Raw genomic sequence first — 22,068 nt, forward strand, 5'->3', positions numbered from 1 at the left:
TTAAAGTGTATGAAAAACAGAACTTGGAAAGAAATATGCAACTATAAACTTCAGACCTGGGATAATTTTATCCTCAAAATTGATGACCCCTTCCTCTTAAGAACACTTGTACGTATTGATATAGATTTAAATATAAGGCAAGTGAAATAGGATTTCATAACTCACTTTTATTTTACTAGCTAATATGCTGGAAATTACTTTCATTACACCAAAATTGTAATATAGAATGATCTGAATTTGTCTCTCTATTTTAAATCCAACATTATCTCAAAAAGCTAAAATTTCAGATATGGTGTGTAAAAATATTTATTGATACATGAATACAAAATGGATGAAAATGGATGCACGTCATACCACTTTTACTTTAAATGACCTTGCTCTATTTAATTTTCTTTCTGGTATATTGCCTTTTAAAAGATATCTTTAATTTACATACTGCATTTTAATTTTGAATATCTGCAAACTTTTGAATCTCCTTCCTTGTACAAACAGCATACAGTTAACTCTGCATAACTTGGAAGTCACATAACTACTATGCAAAACGTGTTATTTAAACTTCCAAAGTAGAATTTTGCACAAGTCAAACTATTTCATGCAGTCTCAACAAATTTGACTTATCCAGAGTTGACTGTATATGATATGTATACTTTAATACAGATAAAACACAAAGCCTTTATTGTGTGCCTGGCAGAAATTATTTAGTTATCCCCCCAAAAAATATGAATCAACACAAAATACCTATTTATCCATATTTAAAAAATTATAATGACTACCGACTTGTAGCTTTCTATAAAACTGTCCATTATTATGATTAATAGTATATCCAATTACAAGTTCATTGCTTTTTTAACAACAACAAAATATTTGGAGAAAAAACAATCAAAGTTTTGGCTCATAACTGTCATAAAAATCATCCACAAACCTATAGAATGTGATATCATCTTGTAGGAAATGTAATACTCTTTTATTGGCATGCCACACATGGTAAAATGAGGTTCTGTTCAAAAGTTTTTTTAAAAATAAAAAATTTAATATCTGAAATAGTTCAACACAAGTTATAAATGGTAGCCTTTTTGAAAAGCGATCACAATTTTTTTAAGCAGCATGTTTTCAAGGTAGTCCACCTAAAAATAGTGCTGGAAGGTCCCCTGAACGACCTTTTACAATATCCCATGTCACAAAACACCCAAAATTGCACAAAACATAAGGTACACTGAACCAAAGTCCAACTTGGGATATGTGCGTGCCCTATATGCAGGGTTTTATGTTATCCTTTATTTACTTCATCCATCACCGTTTACCTACAGAATGCCAGGTAAAGTATATTGAGCTTGATTTTATACATACTGCCTACACACAAATTTGTTCTTCTCTTCAGGTGATTGGTACACTTTTAATGCACATCTTCCATGGGGAAATGGTGCAACATTCATTGCATTCTTTATCACTATTTTATGATTAATTATGACCAGTTCATCATTATGAAAACTGGATTAATGACATGTATAATGGTTATGAAAAGATTTAGCACACAAAACTCCCATTGAGCTAGAGCCTTTGCTCTCCAGTGGATCTAGTTTGCCCTTTAATACAAGGTGTATTGAGTTCATATGATTTAGTGACAACTGGATATAATTTTAGGTCAATGACCTGATGAGGAAAGCATAGTTTGAAAGCTAGACAAAAACAATGACTATTATTATCCGTTCCAGGCATTTTGATAACAAAATAATACCATGTACTTTGCTTGTTTTACTCTTTCGCTTCTTAAGTGGGCAATAATCATTACACATCACTGCTTTGGGAAAATTACATTTTTCTAATAGGCCACTGTAGCTTATAATTTTATGTTATAGTATACAAATAATGAACGGTTATGAGTTCAATAGTGCGAATATTTTCATGAGTTGAAAGATTAACATTCTATTCAACGAGGCGTCAGCCGAGTTGAATAGAATTAACGTTAATCTTTCAACAAATGAAAATATTTGCACCATTGAATGAATGAAAAACATTCATTATTTGTTTTATACGACATCGAAGAAGATCTAATAGAACGTTAATCAACAAATTATGCTTTACTCCTTATATTAAAGATAAATTAAAGTTGGAGTCAAGCCTTCTCGATTACATTCGCGCCAGATACACGCAGGGATCCGCGCGCACATGGCTGAGAGGTACGCAGTCTGCATGTAACCAAAAATGCACGCCGCATATAACCAAAAATGCACGACCGTGCAATATAAAATCTATTGAATATCATGTGACTAACAATCCTCCAATCAAATGACAAGAATCCACGTAGGTGTTGTATAGTGGTAGTTATTTTACCTGACAGCTAAGAAAGCAATGAATGCTTATAATCATATATCTAGTACACAGTACTACTTTGGACCTGACACCAAATTATTTTTTAAAATATAATTATATTGAAGTATTACTTGATGATAAATGAAGCACCCACCACTACAAATTCAAACAAACAGAGACTATTTCTCGACAACAAAAAGCCCCCCCCCCCCCTCCCCAAGAAGATAAGGAGAGGCATTACATCCTGAATACACCAAATGGTGTATCTGTTACTTTGGCATTGAGTGCAGCACTCAGACTCAGAGCTAGGACCTTCCTAGTGTCTGCTGGATCTATGACACCATCATCCCACAATCTGAACAAAAGAAACAAACCAAAAACATGATGGAGTCATATTTAAAAGCGACATCATCCTATAGTTAAGAAATACTTTGAATACAATCTTCCATATATAATAAATGTGAAATTGAAAGGACTTTTGCCCATGTCATAATAAATATGACTTTTCTATGATGTAGTAATAGTATGTGAGAAAATGTGAAAATCTCTTCTTTTTTGTGTGTGTGTGGTGCTTTTCATTGCTTTTCAACAAGTGTCCTTTATTAATGAAGGTAAGCAGTAGGTACCTTTCTAATTCTTAAAGCTTTAACATTGAAATGCATGTACTTTTCAAGGAAAAATATCCATTGCTACCTTTTCTTTCAGTACATAAGCAGTGCTGACATTTTCAAGTATAAGGGGGGGGGGGGGGGTGGTAGAGAAAACAGGAGAAGTAGTTTTTGTTTTGGGTCATTTTAAATCAAAATCAAAATATTATCAACAATCAACAAAATATTCAAAAAGTTAATATAGAGCTGCTACTCAAGGCCTTTTCAATCTTTTAGTGGTGTGGTGTAATTCTTGGAATATTCATTGCTAGAGCACATTCAACTTCTTTCCAAGGCAAGAAAATACATCACAATATCATTCAATTACATATTGAAATGTCTCTGAAAGTGTAGATGGAGAATAAAGTGAGTTACCTGGCGCTTGAATAGTAAGGGCTTCCTTCCTTCTCATACTTGGCCAAGATTGGAGCCATGATGGATTCCTCCTCCTCTTTAGACAGCTGATATCAGCATAAATGAATGAGAAAGAATTTAGATGTGAAGGACAGACTTGAAGGTTGTTCTATGTTTTGAGATTAAGGTTGGCTGGTTTTAGCCAAGAATCCAGCTACAAGAAAAACATGCATCCTGAAGTACTTCATTCATCATTACATCGTCTTGGTTTAAAGCTACTGACCACATTAAAACTTGAAACTGTCCCACTGTAAAACCAGGAAATTTTGAATGCATGAAGTGTTAAAGGTACTATGTCCCTTTTGCAGTTAACCTCAAATTCTGTAGAACTTTGCAGGAATTATGAATATGTCATGTATGTCCTATCTGTGAAATTTAAACGTTAGCAGTGTCCTCATATTCAAATTATGCAAGGAAACCCGTTTACTTGCTAGACTTCACAGTCAGACACTACTGAGTGACTGACTTGCTTTTTTTCTTCTTTGGTAATAACATACATAAAAGAGTTGGAAAGGGTACATGAGCATTTGTCTACATCAATAACCCACTTTTTGTGATGGCCAAGATTAAACTGATTGAATCTTTGCGCAGCATAAAACGTATGACCATCCGGTACAATTGTCTGAAAATCAAGACTATTACTTTTGGGCTCTATAGCCCTAAAGTCGATTTGACAACAAATAGTCGTTATTTTCCCACTTGAAGACATTTTCAAGTCCCATCTTTTGGAATTTAACTTTTTCATTTTTTTGGCCTGCAAATGGGACATAGTACCTTTAATGAGCTTTGCCACAATTAAGCTGAAATACATTGTTGAGATTTGCAAAGTTTCTTGCCATCTAAATAGCTGTAGTTACTATTTGCTCAAGTTTAATGTAGCAAAATTGTCTGTTTTACAGTACATATAAATGCAAATAAAAGTTTGAATTCATTTTACAGTCAACAAATAATTATTGCTGTTTCACTTTCATTTGGTATACTCCTGTTAAGACTTTGATCTCAATATGTCACATTGCATTAGGCCTAAAATAAAAACTTGTTGTATTGACTATTGCCCTTTGCGACCGACCCAAAAATTTGAAAATCTCAGTCGGCATTTTAAAAAAGTTTTTTTTTTAAAACCGTTTTTTAGATTTTTTTTTATTAATGAATAAAAAAATTGTATTTTGTTTGTTTAAATGGGATATAAATGCATAAAATCAAACTATTCCAAAATTCTCACTTGTGCAAACCATGGATAATTATGAGGTGAAAAAGATATCTATGGAATGATGACATTGTAACACATGTATTAAAGCATTAAAAACTGAGAAATATCAGCCAAAAGAGGGCGGGGAAAAAAACAGAAAAAAAACAACATTCAAATCTGAAAAATATCGGCCCAAAGAGGGCGACAAAAAAAAATTTAAAAAAAAAAAAATTACGGCCGACTGACCCATGTTTTGGCACCCAGGCCTTCTTTCCCGGTTGACTTAACATTCACGCAATTGGAAGTAACTTATAAAAGATTGAAAATATGAGGAAATTAATCATATAACTCCATTTAAAATTAGAAATTGATTTCTAATTCATACCTTCCTTTGAATTAACTAATTGTATAAATTCCTTTAAATGGCCTTACCTCTAAACCTTCCCTCTTCTTTTGTGCAGCCATAACTTGAGATAAAACCAGAGCTGCTTGCTTTCCTCCCATCACAGAGATCCTAGCATTAGGCCACATGTACAGGAACCGAGGACTATATACACACACAAAACATACACAAAATTTATTATGTAAAAATAGGCCACAAAATGCAGATACATGTATATCCCTCAAAACAATACCAATTTAATTATACAGTGCGTCCCAGAAAAAACAGAACCCCAAAACAATAAGTAATTGCGAGAAAACGATGAGCTGTAAAAGGATAACGTCTTGCTTTTCAAAACAGCACCAGGGTCATCGACAGTATCACATGTGAACATGTTAGGAAAATGTAAGCTTCAAAGACGATTCTTCAAGATTTCCATTGGTTAATGATGTGCATTTACATAAGTTGTTACTAAAAATTGGGGTGAATATTCATAGGCGTACAACCTCAGATATTCCTGAAATCTATAAATATCCCTCAAGCAATGAAAAATACCCCTATTACTGATTGACAATGATACAAACATGTATCCTGATAAAAAAAAAATTATATATTGTGAAGATTTATTTTCTGCCTTATGTGCCCATTGGACCATTCCTTTCCCTGATTATCAAAATGGAAGGTACCCCTTACTTTGATTCCTATGAAAATATCACTAGACTGTCTGCTTTGGTCTTTCAAAGTTACAATTCTGAACTAGAAGAAACAAAATTGACTGCGCAGTTGAAAATATGCCTCCGCCTGCAACAAAATTAACCAACAGATTAAAGGTAGTAGCCCTCATTTGCAGACCCTCCCTTATTTATTTTGGCACATTAAAATTAACCGGTGACCATTTTGAACCCAAAATGTAATCAGTTAAGACAGCCCTTAAATTTCAATATTTTTAGGGCAAGGCCACTTTTCTGAAGGGCACATTCCTATATTACAGCACAAATAGGAAGAATTGGAAAGGGCACAAAAAATCTCCAAGGCCAATGAGAGGGGCCATGGCCTTGGTGGCCTTGGATTAATTTAAGCCCTGGATTTAATCTATACATGGTCATAGAAATAGATTACTTGATTAAGTTTCATTACAATAGCACAATTTGTCAAGTTATCACGTTCACAAGAATAATTATGAACGCATGGACCGAAACAGGGACAGATACCCCTAATACATAATGCCTCCGGTACTCAGTATGTGTCACGGAGGCATTTAATATACTAAATCATTGTTCACAATTATTGCAGACACATTTAAGTGCAAAATATGCCCTTAAACCCTAACCATAGACAATATCTCCTCTATCCTTAATTTCCATATGATGGCATAGAAGGAAGGTTTACCTGTAAGCTCTGCCACACATGCCGTAGTTTCCTGCCCCAAACGAACCTCCAACAATGACTGTAATCTTGGGTACCTTAGCACAGGCTACAGCTGTAACCATCTTAGCCCCGTTCTTAGCTATCCCTCCAGCTTCAGCTTCTCTTCCAACCATAAAACCTGTCAAACACACATTATTCATTAATCAATTCAAACAGACATTTAGTACATTATGTTATCTATAGCCAGCATTGTACAAATAATACCAAATCAAAAGGAGCAGTGTGTGATTTAGCACTTAGAAAAGATATCATGTCCTTTGGCAAGATATTCAACTACATTTGCCACTCTCCACCCAGGTGTAGTAAATGGGTACCCGATAGGAAGAAATTCCTTGAATGCTTGAGTGCCTTATCATGGTAGCTCGGCTAAAGTCGGAGTGAGGGGTCTGACTGAGTAATGCAAACAAAAAGTTAAGTCTTTTCATTAAATGAGGTTCCTTTTGGCCTTCTTGATATCATTTTGACAACAGAACATATGAATCTGTCTATCCAAGTCAATCCAATCTAAAATGAATTTGATAGAGCGCCTTTTCCTTGCACAAAGCAAAAACACACATTGCTCCACACCTTCGATCATTGAGTTTGCAGGCAGTTCTACTCATTTTTCTCTTGAATGTACAGTTCAAGGCAAGTCCAGGACATTCTGTCCTATACATTGTTGACTCAATCCAAGATTTGAGAGTACATGATAATTGTAGTATGCTGGTATAAAACAGGTCCTACTAATTATCACGAAAATGCTGCTCTCAATGTTGGTAAAGTTCACCATTCTATTCAATTTTCAAAAGAATGGGACACAAAATGTCTACATGATTTAGAACTGGCCATTAGTACTTGTATGACATGTGACCTACGTACCTGTGATGTTTTGAAGGAATAGGAGAGGGATCTTTCTCTGACAGCAGATTTCAATGAAATGTGTTGCTTTGAGGGCGCTTGATGAATACAGTACTCCATTGTTTCCAAGAATACCAACTGGATAGCCATGGATGTGAGCAAAACCTTACAAAGAAAATAATCAAAAATTAAGTAATCAATGACTTTCAAAGTTTTGTTATTCTAGATATTTTGTCGGGGAACACACAGCTAGGTTTTTAATTAATAATAACAATACACTGGCTGGCTTGTTGTGTGCATTATAACCAACACGAAAAAGCCAACAAAAGCCAACAAAAGCCAACATCGCCATTGGCTGGAATAAAACGTATAAGGAGCTATCTCATTTTTTCAACGGCTGGTTCAAATTATCGAATATTTGTGGGGCACCACAAATATTAGAAATCGTTATATTTATGGATATTTCAGCCGTCTTTGAACCGATTTTGTTCAAACAAAGATGATTTTGTCATTTCATTTTTGTATTCTTTCAAATTTGACACTCGGGTTTTCATTATCTCACAAAAATTTATTTTGTGTAGCGCCCTCTGCAACAAAACTCAACTATCCCTTTAAACCCCCTTTCTTTACACTGAACAGTCTACTTTAATTTCAGAACTTCTTTCCAAATAAAACATATCGACAAAGTTTTTTGAAAAAATAAATTCTCATGCAACTCTTGTAAAGACAAGTTTTGGGGTTTAATTTCTTCAAAGGAACTTTTTTTTTTTTACTCTACCGGTACTCATTTGTGGATTTAATACAGCTTTCTTTTCCACTTTAAATTTTAACAAGACACCTGCCTGAAATAGATAATAGGAGTATATACATATATACATATACATTTAACACAAACAAAACAAAAATATATTCATTTCTATAATAACTACCTGTCACTATGGTGTCTCCATACAGCTGCTTAAACTCATCAAAGACACTCTCATCTACTACTCTCGCTATGACTTCTCTGATGTCATAAACTTTACTGAAATCTACGGATGCAATTCCATACAACTCATCAGCAGAGTACAATGGGTCTTTGGGCTTCAACACTGGTATCTGCATTGAGAAATACACAACATATTAAACAGACATTATTGACTGGGTAGACAAACCTACAGCTCAGAAAGTAACCTAATCACTACTGATTACTGCCATGTCCACAAGGTTTACCAGATGTAATTTAATCTCTCTGGCTGAAACCTTTTAAAATCAGGTTTCAGATGATAATTCTTTCAGTTTTGAAAAGGAATTTCACCATGCCTTAAAGACCGTTTAAAGGCTATCTCATTAACTCAGCTCTCAACTAACATAAGAAAAAGAGGATCATGGCGACCAACAGGGGAAGTTTTCTATACTCTGTCTCTCTCTCTCTCTCTCTCTCCCTCTCTCTCTCTCTCTCTTTCTCTCCCTCACACTCCCTTCTCTTCTCCCCTTCTCTCCCCACTCCCTCTCCCTCAACATTCCTTTCCTTCTCTCCTTATCTCCCCGCTCTATGCTTTATTTCTTTCTTCCCTTTATGAGTTTAATTGAGGTTTTTGTCTTTGAATTATTGTTAAATAACGAATTGTAAATATGTTTTTTATTTTTTTCAAATAAAATCTCTGTAAATCATGCATTCAATTCAGCCATTGGCTGCGATATGTTGATGAATAAATACCATACCTCACCTTACCATACAGTGCGTCCCAGAAAAAACGAAACCGAAAATCATTGATGTTTTATCATAACTTAATTACAATTATAATTAATAAATGACACATATTTGGAAAGCTTAGATCCTCCTCTTTCATTTGATGTAACTCATATAATGCTTATTTCACGCATGAGTGATTAAAAGCAATTTGAAGAGAGGAAACCAAAAAGTCATTTGGCGGGCGGTATATAAATTTTAAAGGGAAAATTACATTTCGAGAAAGTTCAATTTCTCCCCTTTCATATGACACCTCAATCAGGAAAAATGAGCGAGGAAAGTTCTGTTTGTTTAAAGTAATGCTTGCATTCCCATAATTTGATCAAACGGGTTCGTTTTTACTGACTTCTTGCCGTTGCAACGAACAGAGTTGACAAAAGACTTAACTCCGTTTCGTTGACGATCAGCCATGCACAAAGAAGACGAAAGACCTGATGCATGGCTGATCTTCAACAAAATGGAGTTAAGTCCTTTGTCAACTCTGTTTGATGCTACGGCAGGCAGCCAGTGAAAAAGAACTTGTTTGATCAAATTATGGAAATGCAAGCAGTTTTTTAAACAAACAGAACTTTGTTATTCCTGGCTCATTTTTCCCGATTGAGGTGTCATATGAAAGGGCAGAAATTGAACTTTCTAGAAATTTGATTTTCTCCTTGAAATTCAGATACCGCCCGCCAAATGACTTTTTGGTTTCCTCTCTACAAATTGCTTTTAATCACTCATGCATGAAATATGCTAAAACATCGATAGTTCTCGGTTTCGTTTTTTCTGGGACGCACTGTATAGAGAAAGCAAGTAGCTACAAGTAGGACAGTGGGGCTTTAAAGGCCAAGTCCACTCCAATTTTCAAAAATTATAGCATGTTGTAAATAAATCAAAGGTTAAAAATGCCAAATACCACGGGCGAACTTCAATCAGGTGTTTTTAAGAGCGATTTTTGTTACGGTTATAACGAGCACGGCATTTAAATTTGCCGCACGGATGTCAGATCATTGACCATGTGATGGGGCGTATGCTCCTCACAACGAAAGCGAACGCAGCGCCAGCAGTATACATTATGACGATGCAAGATGCCGATGTGCCTGGTCTACGGTTGTTCAATTCGGCCAGGGGATGGTTAAACAATATTGGGACTGACCAGTTCAACATACAAACGTACAAATTCTGCAAAAACAGAGTGGTATGTGAGGAATTGAACACAACACTTTTGAATGCGCAATGCGCTGTATACAGAAACAGACTAGTATAGTATTTGAGTCACAGACATCTGTGTGAGGACCCTACGTCACAAAAATTGTCGCACAATGTATTGTGGGGGAAAACCGGCTCGATCATTAACTTGTTTTTTGCTCATTAAAAAAAATCATTAAAAATAAGTCTGAGCACTATTTTCCAAAACCCAGTTATATTTGGGCTTCTTAGATTTCTGTCTATCTAATCAGCTCAACTTTTTAGTGGAGTGGACTTGGTCTTTAATGACATAAATTATGTATTCTGAATGCTGCATTACTTTACTTTATAGTTATAACCCCCATCCCCCCCCCCCCTACCCCACACACAAACATATTTTTAGCATCAAGAATAAGAATTACACTTGCTTGTTGGCATGACAACACTAGACTAATGATATTCACTCATGAGAATAAATGTTTGAATTAACTATCAAGTTCCTGTCGAAAACTGACCAGATTTTAAAACTGAAACATGGACGAGCTGAATTTTAAAAAGCACATTTTTTTTTTACAAGGAGCCTTCCCCATGCACAACTGAAACACAATGCAAGAGGTAGCATTGTTAGCAGAGATCAAAAAATCAACTCTACACAAAATGATTAAAAACCTTTATGGCTCCCAGCAGCAAATGTCAAAATCACCACATCGTTGCAAAACAAAGTTAAGATAAAAAGCTATTGAATACTTTTTGCACTGGCTTCTTAAAAACTGAAAAACTTTACAGGATAGTTTTGCAACATTATTTGTACACGTCACTCACATTGATTTCTTTTTTTCTATTCAAATTGGCCACAGCTCTCCTGGCTAGATAAAGTGCATGGTGCTCATCATTGGCAAAGTGGTCTGTAACACCTGATGACCTGTTCAGCAAAAAATAAGGCGAGAAATGCTACTTTTAAAGGAGAAGGCTGGCAAATATAAACTAACGTAACCTCATATAAAATATTGTAACTTAATATAAAATATTGTAACTTAATATAAAATACAACATAGCACGAGTTTAAGAATGTGTCTTCCATCAATTTATAACATCCTACTGTTGCAGGGTTTGTTGCAAGTCCATTTAGAATTTTAATTTCCTCCAACTGGAAATGATAAACAAATACCTGTTAAAGCCCCACTGCACTAGCTACTTGCGCCCTCTATATAGCCAACAATGCCTAAACGGTGACCGTTGGTCCCCCATGGTCTCCTTTTTCTTATGTCAATTGAGAGCTGATTTGATGAGATAACCACCTGTCAGGGACCATGCAGGGAGGTCTAATCCCTCCTGGCCAAAAAAGTGCAGAAGGCTTTAAATATCTCTAAATTTAATAGTAATTCATTGCCTTTTAGGAAGTTGTCTAAATCCTAAAGACAAACAGGATCGCATTGTATGTTTGTTATTATTAAGATCACCTAATGATTAAGTTGTATATATATCGTCTAACCTGCAGTGAAGATCAGCTCCACCCAGATCTTCAGATGATACTACCTCGCCAGTAGCAGCATGTACCTAGACATAAAGATAACCATCATTAATCATTATAAATGAGATGAGACGAGAGACATCCTAAAACAGTCCACATCAAGACAGAAACTGCCACCATCACAATGGTATAGAATATCCCCTGTTTAAACATTGTACCTGTATACACATTAAATGAATCCTTGAAAGATGGTCTTGCAGGAGTCCTATGTGAACTCACATCATCTGCTGGTTTACTGTGCTATACAACTGTAGATGTCAGTCCTGCGGTTTTGATTTAAAACTGACATACCTTTAACCCTTACTGTACTGGGCTATTTTGAGCACCTCACTGACTGGGGTGGGGGGCTGGGAGGCCCCCCCCCCCCCCCCCCATGATCTCGGCCGTTGATTGTCCAATGAACACAAAAATTTGCATGTTTGTAGATATTTACATAAGGAACAAGATGGTATAATTAGTTTGTTCCTATTATGCAAATTGTTGTTGTTATAGCCTAATTAATTGTGCAAAATGCTAATTCTAAGCATTTTACAGAAAACTCTACTCTGTAGACTTGTGAAGAATCTTGAAAATGTATTGAGTAAAATTTCCTTCATCTCAAATTCATGAGGTTTTATTATTTTAATGATATTTGAAAATGTTTAGGTTAATTTGCATAAATTATGAATACACAAATTACGCATTCCTGAATATCAAATCTTGAAATATACGGGGAACTAGAATCATTAAAAAATTCTAATGTACCGTATTTGCCGGCAATAAGGCCGCAGCGCCGTATAGGCTGCCCCCCCCCCCCACGATTTTGACAATTTAAAAAAAATTAAAAAAAAAAAAAAAATCTTTTGCCAAAGTCGGGATTCAATCTCTTGCGTACAAATGTTGATGTGACTAAAATCACCGCCTTAAACCTCTCGGCCATCCCGCACTGATACAATATTCTGCAGTTTTCTGTGATGTAGTCATTGAAATGGATTGAAAATGGCGACTTCGCGTGCTGGATGCTTCGCGGCGGCTACGGTAAACGGGCCCTTCTTTTACTTTTGCAATGTATATTGGCACGAACTTAGATCAAAATCTATCGGCAGATGTTGTTTATGGAAGTTTATTTTCGTCTTCATGCAAGATAAAATTGTCGGTAAGATGTGTGGAAATGTATAGTTATTGTAGATCTAGTCCAATATGTACAAATTCGTGCTGGTTTTGACCAGGCCGCACCCCGACTTTTTGATATTTTCTATTCCAAAATCTTGCAGCCTTTACGCCGGCAAATACGGTATTCTCTTGTTCTGGAATTCATCAAGTTACTTTGAGAAACATATAAAAGCAATTTGATATCAATTCATATCTCCCACTTAGGAAGAAATACATCTAAACCTGTATTCACATTTCTGCTTGTACATGAATATTTATAGCAATTTTAGCACTTTTGATGACATGCGCATACTAATTGTTATGTAACACCTTACAGGTATATCCGATTTCGCCAAAAATGGTATCAAAATGTGCGTAAGACTTGAAGGAAAAAAGTCATGAAACGACAATTCAAAATTCCAAGCGGTTGCGGCACAATCTCTGAAAATGTCGAGGGGGGGCCTCCCAGGCCCCCCCCCCCCCCAGTACAGTAAGGGTTAATGAGGAAGTCCACCCTGAAGTGAAGTTAGTTTTTATAAAAGAAGAAAAAAATAAAAACAGATCATTGTTAGTTTCAGGAGAATCCGATAGACAATTACAGAATAATAAAGTTATAATGAATCAAAAATAAATTGGCAACTCTGTGATTTCCTTTTCAAGCATCTCTCCCACTTACTTTATACTAAATACTTTCATATATTTCCATTTCCATGGTTTCTGATGATAAATAAGATCTTTTCATGGAGGGGTGGGTAAAAAACATGTATACAAAAATATATCTAGAGCTCAGATATACTAAAAAGGGGGAAACGCTCTATGCGATCTCTCCTGCATTACGCAATTCGATGTGATGACAAATTGAGGTTGGGACATTATCTATAATATAGGCAGGGTGGCCCATTAGCAGGCTCCCAAAAATGAAATCCTCTGAATATAATCAGCATTTTGAAGTATATATTGACTAAGAATCATCGGAAGAATTATTTACTTTAATTTGTACCAAGATTGATAAGCAAATAACAAAAATTGATTGATAAATTCTCATATTAAGTTGTGAAAGTATAATCCAAGTCTACTGACCTAAAATGACCTTTGACCTTGACTTTGTGACCTGGAATTTGTGTCATATGATTTGTGATACTTGATAACCCTTGGTTTAAGTTTCATGGAATTTGAACGAACACTTTTGAAATTATGCTAAAAATTCAAAATCTAGATGTTGATGCCACAACAAAGTCTAAGTTTGCAGACCTGAAATTACATTTGACCTTGACTTTGTCACCTAAAAGACTAATCACATGATTGGTGATACTTGATAACACTTATGTTCAAGTTTCATGGAATAGGAATGTATACTTTCCAAATTATGTTAACAATTCAAAATCTTAACCTTTGGTTAAGTTTTTAATGTTGATGTCACAGCATAGTCTAATTTTGTTGACCTGAAATGACCTTTGACCATACTTTAGTGACCTGAAGTTTTACTCACATGATTGGGGATACTTGATAACCCTTTAATCTAAGTGTTATTGAATAAGAACTTGCAAGACCATCTTTTTTAGAGAATCAAGAAATGTTGACTATTTTGTTGTTGTTTTTTGTTGTTATCCTACATTGTAGTTATAGATAATTTTTATATTGTTAAATTGGTATCATGTATTATGTACAGCATAATAATCAGTTTGCGAATGGAGTTTGCACTACTAAAGAGATACCATTGTAATGTTTCTCTTTAAAATGTATATCTTTGTAAGTCTAAGTTTGATTTATGATAGACTGAGTAAATAATGAATGATTCTTACAAGTGGAGGTCCACCTAGAAAGATAGTTCCCTGTTGTTTTACAATGATACTCTCATCTGCCATTGCTGGGACATATGCTCCACCTGCAGTACAGCTACCTAGAACTACGGCAATCTGTAACAGGAAAATAGTAATAGTCAATATCGTTTTTCATATCAAATGTGATGAACCTGCCATTTATTTTTTCATAACATATAAAATGTCAAAATATGTTGCTAAGATGGGTTATCTTTCTTATTTTACCAACTGATTTTTATCTCTCTAATGTTTGGCTATCAAAGTTAATATTTTATTGATTTGATGTTAATAATACGTCCACCAAGACCAAATAAAATAAAATAAATGCAAATGAAATAAGGCAGAATGGCAGAATACACATTATTTGTAGACACTCTTGCTTACATCAAGCATACTAATCTACATTTGAAAATGCAAACAGAAGTCTTGTAAAGGCAATTGATAGATTTATGCATTCAGCCCTTTACATAATATAATGGCACTGAATATGACAGGTTAAAAAAGGTGTACCCCAAAATCATATTGTAATGAAAGAGATTAACTGATAACTCAGTAAACCACGAGGTGACTAATATTGTGTACAAACCTGTGGTATTCCTGCAGCAGACATAGTTGCTTGGTTGAAGAAAATTCTACCAAAATGTTCCTTTCCTGGAAATACTTCATCCTGCCTGGGAAGATTAGCACCACCAGAGTCAACTGGGAAGGCAATACAACAAATATTTTAAGCACGTCACATTTTCTATGCAAAAAAAATAAATCACTTTGGTTGATTTCTACACAGAGGCCAGTTCAAGAAAAACCATAAATCTAGGAGACTAGACAACTTCTTTTTTAAAGCATTTTGGAGAAATCAAAGTAATGCGAATGATCAATTTAAAGATAAAGATGAGTTCTGGTCATGCGATTGCATTGTGAAAGAAAAGGTGTGGAATGGATCAGAAAAAGTTGATCATGTAGCATGTTAGTATTGGTGTGTACTGCAAGGTTCTGGAGACATCACAATCATAATAAATTTGGCCCAGTCTTGGTAAAGTAACAATCACTGTACACAGAAAAATGTATATGGGACTACACAAATGATGTCGGGGCTAGTACACCTTGATTTCCTTATAGCTATGCTCATTACTCAGCCAGTATACATTTTATAACAAAATTGTTTGGCAAATGACATTTATTTGTAATCTTGAACATTCAGTGTAAGTTTCGTTTGATTCTGTGAGAGTTTGTTTGTCTTTTTTTTTACCAGAAATCAAGTTTATCTTTAAGATTAATTTCCATAATATTCATAAGATTCATTTATATTTTTGCTTATAAGATGTTTCTTATCCCGACTCCAACTCAAACATTCCAACACTAGATCACATTGACCTTTTTTCATTTAATTTACTTTTAATCTTGAGTACAATATATGCTTCTGAATAGACAGATTGAGCCCGAGAAAGAAAAGCCTATTACATGTAATACACACTGCAAGTATTCATCAACCTTTAAGAAGGCCCAAGGCAAAATCGGTGTGCTATGTTCTATGAAAAGCATCAATCCTCAATTATCTGGTCTCTCAGAAGAAGAAGAATGACTCCAACATATACCGGTATATACTTGCTTTATTACCACTCAGATAAAAGAAAAAATTATCTTTGTGTCAGGCATTTATTCATGCTCAATTTGACAGTGAGCTTGGATTATACTGAAAGTCTATAATGGGCCCCTGGATTCTAGTATCTTCACACCCAGCAAAAATAGCATATAAGGCCACCAATTACTCACTCGATTGATCAATCAATCAATCAATCAATCAATCAATCATTCATTCATTCAATCATTCAACCCATCCATCCCTCCATCCATTAATTATTCAATCAATTATATTTACCAAGATAGATGCAGGGTAAATTATTTTCCTTGGCGATTTCCTGCGCTCTAAGATGTTTCTTGACTGTGATTGGATAGTAGGTACCTGCTTTTACCGTCGCATCATTGGCAACAATCATACATTCTGTCCTGTTGGAAAAAGAATGAAAATACTCCCTATGCTGACAAATTCATGAAACAACATGTGCAACAGTTTACTGTCACTGGATTGGTAAGGGCATACACTGAAGAATACAGTTAACAGATCAGTCACTTGAGCTTGTTTTAGTTTTAAAGGACATTCTGTAGTAAGGTTCATGGGTACCTTAGCTATGCAGGGCCAGCTGGTTATTTACAGGTATTCACCATGCACAATGCCTGGAGTTGCTGGTATTCTGTAACTCAACTCAGCTCTTCAACTCATAATTCTGTACAGAGTAATATTAATACATTTTTGAACTAAAACTCCAGAGGTGGTTTTATTAACGCTGTCTGCTCGTGTTCTACTGGTTTTACCATACTCATTTTCCCCAATGGAATGTAGTGTTATAAAAAACGTTAGGAAAACAACAAATGAAATTTTGATTTTAAATCATAAATATATTGATAATCAGACAGGCGATCAGCTTTTAAAAGTCATGGGATTCCTGACTGACATAAAGGTTTATAATTATCTTTGCAGCATCATATGACAAAACTACTCTAATATTCTTCACATAGAAACATAGAGAATAAGAAAGCCAACACATTAAATTTCATCTTTACCAGAACTCAACCTTCTCTTTGAATGTTATACCGTGTGAGTCAAAAAAAAGTTTACACTTAGAAAATTGCTAATTTAAAAAAAAAATCATCTATGAACAGTAAATTATTATACATCTTATGAAAGAGTGTTTTATCCCCAATCATTTGGTATCATTTTTGTGTGGTATGTGTTCACTCTTGTCGATTTTTGCACTCTCGCAAACAATGTTCATGTTCATCCAAGCATGAACACATACCACACAAAAATGATACCAAATGATTCGCGATAAATCACTGTTTCATAAGAAGTACATGTATAATAATTTACTGTTCATGGATGATTTTTAAATTAATTATCAACTTTCTTGGTGTAAACTTTTTTTTGACTCACATTGTACGATCTATAATACAATGAAATCAAACTATGTATCTACTGACTACATATCAAGGGGTCAGTGACACAAAGACGTAACTCCAATTTTGAGAAAGAGTGGTTTATGTGTCACTGAGCACTTGGGCCTTAAAGGCATGGTTTAAATCTGAGATACACGGCCCTACATGTCATCAGTGTCTGTGATATGGTGTAATATTGGAACCCTAAAGAGATTCCGCTTCAAAATGATCAAGAAGTGCCTCAAAAAAGTAAAAATCTTTGAGTGACCGTTTTTACCAAACTCGTTTTCCCCAATAGACTGGAGTGTTATGAAAACCGTTTGGCAAACGCAAAATTTGATTTTGATTTTCAATCATAAATATCTTGGTAATCAGCCATGCGATCATCTTGTAAAAGTCAAGGAGTTCCTGACTTATCTAAAGGTTTGTAATTATCATTGCAGCATGAGCTAAATCCAGGATTTTGTTGCAGAATCTGAGTTAACTAATCCCTTGTCTATGTTTCACTAGCCATTGACTTCAATGGGGTATTGGGTGGAGTTAAGTCTATGTGTTTCCTGGAAAGCCCACATTTTTCTGAACATTATGATATCAAATACTCATTTTGGCGAAATATAGAGTTACGTCTTTGTGTCACTGAACCCTCGATATACTTACCCTGAGACTCTACCAATACCAGTAACGATACCTCCTGCTGGTACCTCTTCATCACCATACAACTCATAGCCAGCTAATTGAGATAATTCCATGAATGGAGATCTGATAACAACAAACAGTCATGGGGTTAATCTGTTGGTGTTGGTTTTTTTTGGTCATTAAAACCTTAATGCATTAAAAAATGGTTGATGTACAATAGAGTCTAAGCTTTGGTGAAATATATTTATCCATTGGGTGCAAAAACGTTTGAAATAATACCATATACCCTCAATTTAAACTATATGGACAAAAATAGTTTAAGAAATTACATCAGTATTCGGGTTTAATAAGTTCATTTCACTTGCACAATTTTTCTGGGGGAAAAAAGTTTTGCTTCAGCATGATTTCCTCATGGGCAACCTTTGTTCTTTCTTTTCTAATAAAAATCACTTTAATAAATTTCCAAAATGCAATTACCCTATAGTTCTATAAACTTTATTTGAAAAAAGAAAATCCTACCCTGGGTCTAGTAGAGTTGTAATTCTCTCTCTGACTAGCATCTTCCCCTGTGAAACATGTCGTGCTATTTTCTTCTCTCCTCCACCTTGTGCAATCTGGGATATGGTAGACTTCAGTTCAGCAATAAGTCCTTTCATCTGTTCATAATTCTCCTGCAAGAGCATGGAGTACACATCAAAAATTTGATTAATTGGTCTACAACAACTCCAAATGACAAAATAATTCCAGCTATGCATGTTTTTTTAGTATTTGATAGCCCAGAACTGATCGCACACCAGGTTTTGTGTGCTAAAACTCTTTCCATAGACATTAAACACATCCCTATGCAGTCTATGTGCATTACAAAATTGGTCAATGTTTTTAAAAGTAATTTAGATTCAAACCTCTATCTGTTGTAATCCTGAAGGTGATACTCAATAAATGAGGTGTCATATGAATGGGCAGATTAATCCCCATATTTCCAAAGGGGGGTCATTTCAGATTTCTAAAAATGTCTTGTCAAAACAGTGATTTAAATGTTGTTTCCATGGCAACTCAGGAGATTTCCCACTTTTGAGAATCGACCCCCCGAGGGATAATTAGTTCAAGATGTAAGGAATATGTTGATGTTCTTTCTTTTTCGCTAGCCCCAAGGGATCACATACGATTTAAGTTTGAAAATACCCTTCCCACACTTTTTGCATATTGCCTAATGCATTTAGAATGCAGCTGTCTAGCAAAAAGTGATATCTCGGCGAGAACCACTTTTTTGTCCATTCTGACCAAAATGCTATGAATATTGCAGTTTTTGAGGGGCTGTATCTTTTGATAGAAACATCAGTGAGTCTTGAAATTTGAAATGTATTATTCTGATTACATTTTTTATTCAAATATCCAACAACAATGGTGAAAAACGATCCCAAATTCAAAAATCGTTCAGACACCCTACTAATAGTACGTGTGCGACCGATTCAAGACTGATGAGTGAATGTACTTTCGCGTGAAGTTTTAAACGTAATTGTGGACTTTGTCCGGGCAATTACACGCCCATCCCCTCGGGCCTGTCTAATTATGGACGTAATTTTGTGACATGAAATATGATTGTTTTAAGGCTCTTACGGACGGATAAGCGTAAAAGGAACCCCCAACTTTGGAGCTGGATATCTCCTATGACACTTTTGGAGTCGGCAGATGGGTGAGTTGTCTTAGTTTTAAAAAATACTTTCTTTTAAACTTGTTTTATTATAAATAAATGAGTAATTAAAAAGTTAGAATTTGGTATTGGCCTCCCTACTGTCCTGATTTAGGGGCCTAGATCTAGCCCTAGCCCAAGGAACAAATTCGCACGAGCCGTCCACTATCGGCAGAAGAAACCCTTGTCTAGATGCTGAACAGGCTTTGACAAGTAGCAGAATAGAAGTATAAGTATAGTCCGGGGTTAGGCAAAATTTTGCCAGTGTGTGAAAACAGTATAGCTAAGCCTAACCAAGGCTATAAGGGCGCTTGTTCAGAAACCTATTCCAAAATTTCACCCGTAACTCTGGCGTGGAGATACCCTACTAAAACATACCCAAAATGAAGTAAATATTCATTAAATGTCCAAATAAAGATCATGAGTTAAAAGTCGTTGTTTATTACCTGTTTCGTGTCAATTTTATTTTTATTTTTGGAGTATTTTTCAGAAAAACAATGATATTAGTATACACTTTTTCGCAGGTTTCACTGCAAACCGCTACTTACAATAAAAGTGCATACCGATGGTGGGTTGCAGGGGCTCGTTCCTAGAAACCAACGTCAATAACATCAAAATATTACAAAAGTAATATTAGGGAAAATGCAATTATTTAAATGAATTAGTAATAAAAAAGATTGAAAATTTAACCAAGAAATAAGAGATGCAACATACTTCCAAATTTGTGTAGATTATACAATAGAAGTATTGGTAAAATATAATTGTGAGTATTTCATAACATGACCGGTGAATCAGTTTTGTTCTTGAGATGGGTACCCCCCGGATATTTTCATTTGATAGTTTATAAAAATACACCAATATATTATTCTTAGAAAAATACGATGTAAGGAAATTGTGTCCAATGTGTAATATGTGATCTTATACATTGAGAAAGTAAGGCAGTATCCAGACCAATTTGACAAAATTGGCAACTTCCCAGGAGAATATCATATTGTTCTTGATCAAGATGTTCAGCCTGTAGTCCATGCCCCTAGACGGTGCCCAATCCACCTATGAGATGAACTGAAGCGTGAGTTTAATGACATGAAAGATAATGGCGTGATCACTCAAGTCATTGAGCCTTCAGCATGGGTCAGCAGCATCGCTGTTTCAAGGAAGTCGAATGGCAAACTCCGGGTCTGCTTGGATCCCAAGGATCTCAACCGAGCTATTCGACGGTTGCCATTATCGCACTATCACGACAGATGAGGTGATACACAAGCTATCAGGTGCTCGACACTTAGCAAACTCGATGCCAAGAATGGTTATTGGTCTATCAAGCTTGACCATGACAGTTCACTTCTAACTGCCTTCAATAGTCCTTTTGGACGGTACAGATATCTCAGAATGCCTTTCGGTCTAGCAATGTCTCAGGATGTATTCCAGCAGCGAATGGACGAAATCTTTGAAGGATGCCCCGGCACAATATGGATCGCTGACGATATTGTTGTGTTCGGCAAGAGTGAAGCAGAGCACGATCAGAATCTGAACCACCTCATGTCCAAAGCTGTGAAGTACGGTCTTCAGTTCAACAGTGGCAAGTGCAGCATAAAGGTCAACCAGATTTCCTTCTTCGGTATGATCTATGATGCAGATGGCATCCATCCTGATCCTCGCAAGGTAGAGGCAATCAAGTCAATGTCTCCACCTGAGAACAAGAGCCAGCTTTGTGGGTTCCTTGGTATGATAACTTCCCTTAGCCCATTCATACCAAATCTCTCAGCCCAGACTGCAAGCCTACGTGGTCTTTTGAAGCACCAGACTGCCTTCAATGTGACAAGGTATGTCATGATGCAACTTGGGCGTATTTCGATGTTAGCAAGCCTACGGTACTGCAGGTAGAGGCTTCTCTGCAGGACTTGGGAGCGACTCTCCTGCAGGATGGGAAGGGTATCGCATTTGCGTCAAAGGCCCTCAGTGATGCAGAGACGAGGTACGCCAACATAGAGCGAGAGCTGCTTGCAGTGGTCTTCGGCTGTGAACGATTCCACTTTTTCCTGTACGGGAAAAGTTTCACAATAGAGACGGACCACAAGCCCCTGGAGATGATCCAGCATAAGCACCTGCAGGTAGAGGCTTCCCATTCATTACGAAGTGTCAACAGGTCTTTTACTCTCGCTG

The 22,068-nt window shown here is 35.8% G+C and overlaps 1 protein-coding gene across 1 annotated transcript; it reads right to left on the reverse strand.

Annotated features, from left to right (window-relative positions):
- Positions 1-2,259: 2,259 nt before the first annotated feature.
- LOC115919288 (methylcrotonoyl-CoA carboxylase beta chain, mitochondrial-like) lies at positions 2,260-18,916 on the reverse strand. The gene is made up of 13 exons (XM_030972688.1): positions 18,738-18,916; positions 18,240-18,341; positions 16,468-16,595; positions 15,178-15,290; positions 14,574-14,687; positions 11,602-11,666; positions 10,932-11,031; positions 8,137-8,305; positions 7,229-7,372; positions 6,332-6,488; positions 4,993-5,107; positions 3,333-3,418; positions 2,260-2,665 (listed from the first exon to the last, which is right to left on the reverse strand). Exons 1-13 carry the CDS (start codon positions 18,899-18,901, stop codon positions 2,548-2,550), a joined length of 1,575 nt encoding a protein of 524 aa, XP_030828548.1. The 5' UTR covers positions 18,902-18,916; the 3' UTR covers positions 2,260-2,547.
- Between the last annotated feature and the right edge of the window lie 3,152 nt (positions 18,917-22,068).

The sequence above is a fragment of the Strongylocentrotus purpuratus genome, unplaced genomic scaffold (assembly GCF_000002235.5).
Source record: "Strongylocentrotus purpuratus isolate Spur 01 unplaced genomic scaffold, Spur_5.0 spur5_scaffold_6, whole genome shotgun sequence".
In the NCBI taxonomy this organism is placed as follows: Eukaryota; Metazoa; Echinodermata; class Echinoidea; order Camarodonta; family Strongylocentrotidae; genus Strongylocentrotus; species Strongylocentrotus purpuratus.

Bases quoted from the DNA above. Each gene is read 5' to 3' on its own strand.
- LOC115919288 (XM_030972688.1), bottom strand. From the start codon at position 18,901: ATGCTCTTGCAGGAGAATTATGAACAGATGAAAGGACTTATTGCTGAA. The intron at 18,342-18,737 runs GTAGGATTTTCT...TGTTGTTATCAG, and splicing joins ACAACTCTACTAGACCCAGG to ATCTCCATTCATGGAATTAT. The intron at 11,032-11,601 runs GTTAGACGATAT...TTTGCTGAACAG, and splicing joins GGAGCTGATCTTCACTGCAG to GTCATCAGGTGTTACAGACC.